This window comes from Bidens hawaiensis, unplaced genomic scaffold (assembly GCF_021521415.1).
Source record: "Bidens hawaiensis isolate Kalapana, Puna unplaced genomic scaffold, B.hawaiensis_p1.1 tig00017158_1, whole genome shotgun sequence".
Lineage (NCBI taxonomy): Eukaryota > Viridiplantae > Streptophyta > Magnoliopsida > Asterales > Asteraceae > Bidens > Bidens hawaiensis.
Window position 1 is genome coordinate 192,863 of NW_027492595.1, and position 6,690 is coordinate 199,552.

Sequence of the window (6,690 nt, forward strand, 5' to 3'; positions counted from 1 at the left end):
TAACAAAGCCCGGCCACTCGGGCACACTCGTTGGCAACGCCCACTCTCACCACAATCTCAGACAACGTCGGTGGCCCAGCTAACCACTAATTCTAAAGGAAACCCACTGTCTGGAGATTCACTGAGGTAAACTCTCTGACTCGTGTATGACATTTTTGTAACGAATGAGACTTAAACTCACGACTTTTCGTAAGGAAAGCCATGGCTTACTATTATACCAATTGACTTTTGGTGGTATGTTTAACAACGTAATTAGTAGTTGTAGTTGACAACATTAATAAATAATATAAAATAGCCGTATATAAATATTTATTGGATAATTTTTTTAAAAAGGCTTTTGAGTAATTTTATTTTCAAATGCTTGACAATGCAACAAAATAACTATTTCTATACATAATTACATTTTCTTTTATTCAATGTTTAAAATGTTTACTTACAAATATAGACAAAAGTAATGTCATATGTGGACCCAATATAATACAACATAAGTTATGTACAACGAAGAAAAAATAGTATATATGTTTATATTCATATTTTTATCAGCAGATATGTATAAAATAATCACTTCTTACGACTTTTCAGTCATGGCTAATTTTAGTACACATAACATTAGATATCGTTTTCTTATAATTAAATTATAATAAGTCTGAATCTGTAACACTATAACACCCTAGATAAATTCAATGCTAATGGTTGACAAAAGATATGATATATTAATATGGAATGTCTAATATTAAATATCAGCAACCCGTCTTGAATGTAATGGTTGTGGATGATATTAAAGCTCCACAGTACAAAAATAAAATCGCAAGCTTCTGGCGAGAAAACGGATAACATTACTTGATAACAGAGATGGTTGTGTTACAATGGGTTTAATTTTTTTAAGTTCTATAATAAATAAATATAGATGTAAGGGTATAAACGAGTCAAATGTAATAACACCTTTTTTTTGGGCCTGCGGTGGGTGCAAAGCTTAAAGAAAAATAAATACTAAATAGAAATAAAAAAAAACATGTATTTTTATTTTAACATCTATCGACTATCGCCACATGTAGGGCTGTTCACGAGCCGAACCGAACCGAGCGAAGGCTTGCTCGTTGCTTGGCTTGTTTACAACCGAACCGAACCGAACGGCTGAAATTCGAACCGAAACGAGCCAAAATCGAATCAAGCATTTTTCGATCGAACATCGAGCGATTTCGAGCATTATTATTTCTTTTTCACTTTAAAATTTTCAATAAGAAACAAGTTTAAAGGTTATAAATTATATATTTTATAAATAAATTAGTAATTTTTAGACAAACGTGTAATAGATTGCAAGTTTTTATTAAAAGTAAGTTTGAAGTTAGATAAATTGATCATGTAAACACACTTCTAGTATTCTAAAAACTTGAAGAGAACAAATAAAACTATAAAATTGACGAAATATGAAAAATTTAAAGGGGTTAAAAAAATCGTAAGCTTATATTTATGTGTTTTGTCTACATATTTATATATTTGTTCATATATAATTATATAAAAATAAATTAAAAACATTCGAGCCGAACCGAATCGAGCAGACCTTTGCTCGTTGCTTGGCTCGTTTGCAAACCGAACCGAGCAGAGCGGCTCGTTTACAACGAGTGAAAAAACGAGCGAGCATTTTCCGAGCAATTTTCGAGCGAGCGGCGAGCGAGTTCAAGCGACGAATGGTTTGGACGGCCCCAGCCACATGGTCTTTGGGCCCTTTACTTAAAAGAGCTGGGTTTTAAAAAACCCATCGTTAAATATATTGGACTCTTACATGTGGTCTGTTTATAATGATAATCAAAATGGGCTAAACATCTTAAAACTGAGCACTTGAAATCTTGGAACTATGCACATTTTATTAAAAGCATTCATGATTCATGTTAAATTCTCTATTCTCTATCTAATAACAAAGAAACATCTCATTCGATCTCGTTTCATCTCCTCAGGAGCTTTTCGATAACCTGCACTACCGATTACGTATGCAAGTTCAAAAGTTTTCAGAGCGTCTTCACAGTCCATCATATATGTTGAATTTGAAACCTGTCCCGTAAAATCGTTTTGAACCCTAATTGTAAACTTCGTGAAGTTTATCTATATTTTAAGGAATGCGATGGAGGAATAAATTGAAAATTACCTATATTTTTCTTCAAATTTTTGAGGATGACATACGAAGTAGGTACTTGAATAGGAGGACTCCCAAGAACAAATTAATTTATATATTTTGAGAATGATATGTGAAATAAACACTTGAATAGGACTCTAAAAACAACTTAATTTATATAAGAATATAACTTAAACTTTATAATAATTGATTTGACTGCAATAATTAACCATATCTCTATTTATACAACTTATGGAAAAAAACATATTTTTTCTCAAAAATTTGTTGAATTTTTAAAAACCTCACGCATCCTGTTCTCTCGGTCTTTATCATACTTACCTAAGCTTTTTTTTATTATTTTCTATATACATACCATAATTTATAAAGATTTGACTTTGTGTATCTATTAATAGAGTAGAAATTTAATTTCTCTAAAATATACATGCAATGTTTTAAAAACCGGTATTTTACGTGTACGGGATTGAGATAAAAAATGGTAAAACCGGTTGAACCGGGTTATACCGGGAGGTTCAACCGGTTTAATAATTTACCTTATAATTTCTTATAAATGTAACTTCAATCCAAAAATAACCCAAATTTAAATGATTTCATAACAAAAAATAATCCAAAAGTTAATCTATATTAATAAAATAATGCAAAAGCACTCAATTTTTTTTAAAAAATAGTATTAAAGTTTAGACGTTTAAATGTTAATTGTTGAGTTAAAAGTAATTTTTGAAAAAATGTGTGCAAATATAAAAAATTTCTCGGACTTAAAACCGGTTTGCCGGTAAAAACCGGTATTTTAGACAAAAACCGCCGGTATGATGTTCTAGCAAACCGGCCAAAAATACCGGACTCAAAATACCGGCCTGTTGTGCGAAATCCGGTTTAACCGGTTCTACCGGCCGGTTTGAACCGATTTTTAAAACACTACATATATGTACAATTTTTTTTACAACTTACAGTAATTTATAGAATAATTTATAGAGATTTGACTTTGAGATGCGGGGGTACATTAGACACTTTGTTTACAATTTCAATATAATTTAGAGATATAGTAGTTTTAGAGAGTGAGATCTGAACGCTCTGATACACATCTCAATAGTTTTTTTAACGTCCAACGAATTCTTCAAATGAGGTACTGATTAAATTTATTACATCGGGACACACTCGTCTTTCGATTATGAGAAATCTCTCACCTAAGGCCAACGCATGTAAACGCTCACCCGAAAGCACGACAGTTCGGTGAGATAAAACCCGTTCAGTTCAATAATCGAACTGATGAATATCACCTACTCACCTAGTTTCCCATCATCACCTGATGTCATCAAAACAAAGTCTTTTTCTTAAAACTCTTCCCATTGACATATCTATCTAATAGTGATGCACCCATTTAACATGTAAACTTCTAAACATTTAATATATGTATAAACCGAAGACCTAACTTCAAATATGCACTTAATCCACCATAAATGTTAACAACGAACCTTGAATTTACCATCTGTAAACATTTAAACATGCATGCACCCTATTCATATAAAGAAAGCACCATCTCATCATACTCTTTTGAAATCTTATATTTATTGATTATAGTACCTTTTTAGACTTTTTACATCATACTCTTTAAATGATTCACATCCTGCTACAATTTAAATAAAACTATACACATTTATTTATTTCTTTTAAATAGCTAACACTATTCAACTTTATTAAATGACTCGTATCTTGTACACTTCACAAATTTAACCAAAACTAATTTAATTTCTTCTTTGGTTTAAACAATTTTATACACATTAATTTTATTTAAATTCATTTAACATTACTCAACTTTAGAAACAAAAATATTAATCTTATTTCCTAAACCAATTATTTAATTTATTATATTTCAATGCAAAAATGCATAACCAGCTGTTTTTAAACAACTTTTCAGACTCCACTTTCTTGATCCGTTCAATTCCCACCATACTTTCTTCTTCCCAAAATACCCCAACCAATTCCCCCACAAAATAAAACACTCCAATCCATCCTCAAGGGCAATTTAGTCATTTTCCCATTCTCTTATCAGTTTTAAATTTGTTCATACTCTCTCTCTACACCTGAACTGCAACAAACCAACAACACAAACATCCATCCATCCATTAATAATAATAATAATAATAATAATAATAATAATAATAATAATAATAATATTTTCAAATTCAACCAAATGAAGACGATGAAGAAGCTATTGCGAAGCAGATACAGACCCAGATTCTTCAAATTCATCATCTGGGTATTATTAATATCTTCTTTCTTCTTCGTAACATTCACCATCTTGATACACAATCAACCAACCACAAACTCATTACGCACAACCTTAGTCTCTCAATCCGACGTCGTTTCAAACATCATCTCCGAATCCCTCCTCCAACAACCCCACGGTTCGTTTCAAAAATTAAAAAAATAATAATAATAAATTCAATTCTTGCTGACGTCATTCGTTTTGCAGGTCTATTAAACGGATTGAAGCTGAAGATATACATATACGAACTTCCATCGAGGTACAATGCGGACTGGCTAACCAACGAACGATGTGGGAACCATTTGTTTGCGTCGGAGGTTGCGATTCACAAGGCGTTGATGAACAGCGGTGTACGGACGTTTGACATGTCTGAGGCGGACTTGTTCTTTGTTCCGGTGTACGTATCGTGTGATTTTGGTGGGCGTAATGGGTTTCCGGTTATTGGTCACGCACGAGCGGTTGTTGCGTCCGCGGTGGATGTTATCTCGTCCGAGTATTCGTTTTGGAATCGGAGTAATGGGGCGGACCATGTGTTTCTGGCTTCGCATGATCATGGAGCTTGTTTTCATGCCATGGTAATCGTTTTCGGGTTCGGTACAATATCACGAGAAAGAGACGTTTACAAATAAATAGAGTATAATTTTAGTCACGCTGCAACAAACAAAACTGTGATATTATAATTACTATAGTTATTTATACGTTTTTGCGTTGTAAACATTAACTAGGGTTATTATTATCACGCTAGATCAAAATTAAGTAGCGTATTAGTAACTAATAATTTGGTTTAAAAAGATATAGTGGAATAATAATTCCTATAGTTATTTGTTCGTTTACATTAAAACTGTTTTAACTAGGGTTATTATAATCACGCTATAACCAAATGAAAGTGCGTAATAATAGATAATATTATTCAAAAACTTATAGCTTAATCATAATTTAATTTTTGATATCATAATTACTATAGTTATTTATACATCTATGTTAAAAACTGTTTTAGCTAGCGTTATTATTATTATTATCACATTACAACGAAATGAAAATGTAGTAGTGTAATAAATTTTTCATAATCCAATAATTATAGGGTCTTAATAGTTAGTGCTAATATAATTATTCTAGTTAAGTTTTTTCTGCATTAACAGCCTATTTTATTTTATTATAATGCCTAGTTTTATAAACCTTGTAGAAAATTTTTATTTATTTTGTTGAAAACTTGTAATAGTAAGCTTATGAATGACTTGTCATAATATTGCAGGAGGATAAAGCTATGGTTAACGGGATACCGGAATTTATGAGAAACTCGATAATATTACAGACATTTGGCGTTAAACAACGTCATCCATGTCAAGATGTGGAGCATGTTGTCATTCCGCCTTACGTTTCGCCGGAAAAAGTTAAGTCAACGTTGATTGATTATCCGGTCAACGGTCGTCGTGATATATTTGCGTTTTTTAGGGGCAAAATGGAAGTCCACCCTAAAAACGTTAGTGGGCAGTATTACGGCAGGTCACAATCAATTTATTTTGACTTTTTAATTGTTAATTAATTTAATTTTTTTAATACTGAATTTTGACTTTTACTTTAATTTAATTTGTTAGGCGTGTGAGAACTGAGATACTGCGTAAGTTCGGCAAGAACAAACAGTTTTTCTTAAAACGGCATCGTTTTGATGGCTACCAGTCGGAAATTGTTAGGTCGGTTTTTTGTTTGTGTCCGCGTGGATGGGCGCCGTGGAGCCCGAGAATTGTTGAAGCTGCAGCTTTGGGTTGCGTGCCGGTGATTATTGCTGATGGGATTCGGTTGCCATTGGAGTTTGCTGTGCCGTGGCCGGAGATATCGCTCACGGTGGCGGAGAAAGATGTCGGGAAGTTGGCTGGGATTCTTGATGACGTGGCGGTGACAAATCTTTCGTTGATTCAGGAAAGGTTGTGGGACCCGAAAGTTCGGCAGGCGTTATTGTACAACGATGAGGTTGAGGTAGGTGACGCTGCCTGGCATATTATCGCCGCGTTGTCAAATATTGTGAGTAGGTTTGATCATAGACGAGTTTCAAGATCATAGTATAAATAATATTTGTCGTTAACCAGAAAAGAAAAAAAAAGTATTGTGAGAGGCTGATGGTTTGGAACCAACGAGGTGTTGCAAATGGAAAGTGTTATTGGAATCTGAAGTGCCAACGTGGAAATGTTGTTGGAGTACAGCTGGATTTGTGATTGGGACAAGACACCTGAATTGTGTGCAGCCGCGTAAGTGGGCCAGTAGTTGCCAATTGGAGGCCTTGCTGGCAAGTTTTGTTGTT

The 6,690-nt window shown here is 33.3% G+C and overlaps 1 protein-coding gene across 1 annotated transcript; it reads left to right on the top strand.

Moving 5' to 3' along the window:
• Window positions 1-4,604: 4,604 nt before the first annotated feature.
• Window positions 4,605-6,452, top strand: LOC143553223 (putative glucuronoxylan glucuronosyltransferase F8H). The gene is made up of 3 exons (XM_077043257.1): window positions 4,605-4,969; window positions 5,647-5,897; window positions 5,990-6,452. Exons 1-3 carry the CDS (start codon window positions 4,733-4,735, stop codon window positions 6,450-6,452), a joined length of 951 nt encoding a protein of 316 aa, XP_076899372.1. The 5' UTR covers window positions 4,605-4,732.
• Window positions 6,453-6,690: the final 238 nt, after the last annotated feature.

Coding starts and splice junctions, on each gene's coding strand:
- LOC143553223 (XM_077043257.1), top strand. CDS start 4,733: ATGAACAGCGGTGTACGGACGTTTGACATGTCTGAGGCGGACTTGTTC. Junction 4,970..5,646: donor GAGCTTGTTTTCATGCCATG/GTAATCGTTTTC, acceptor ATAATATTGCAG/GAGGATAAAGCTATGGTTAA. Junction 5,898..5,989: donor AGTGGGCAGTATTACGGCAG/GTCACAATCAAT, acceptor TTAATTTGTTAG/GCGTGTGAGAACTGAGATAC.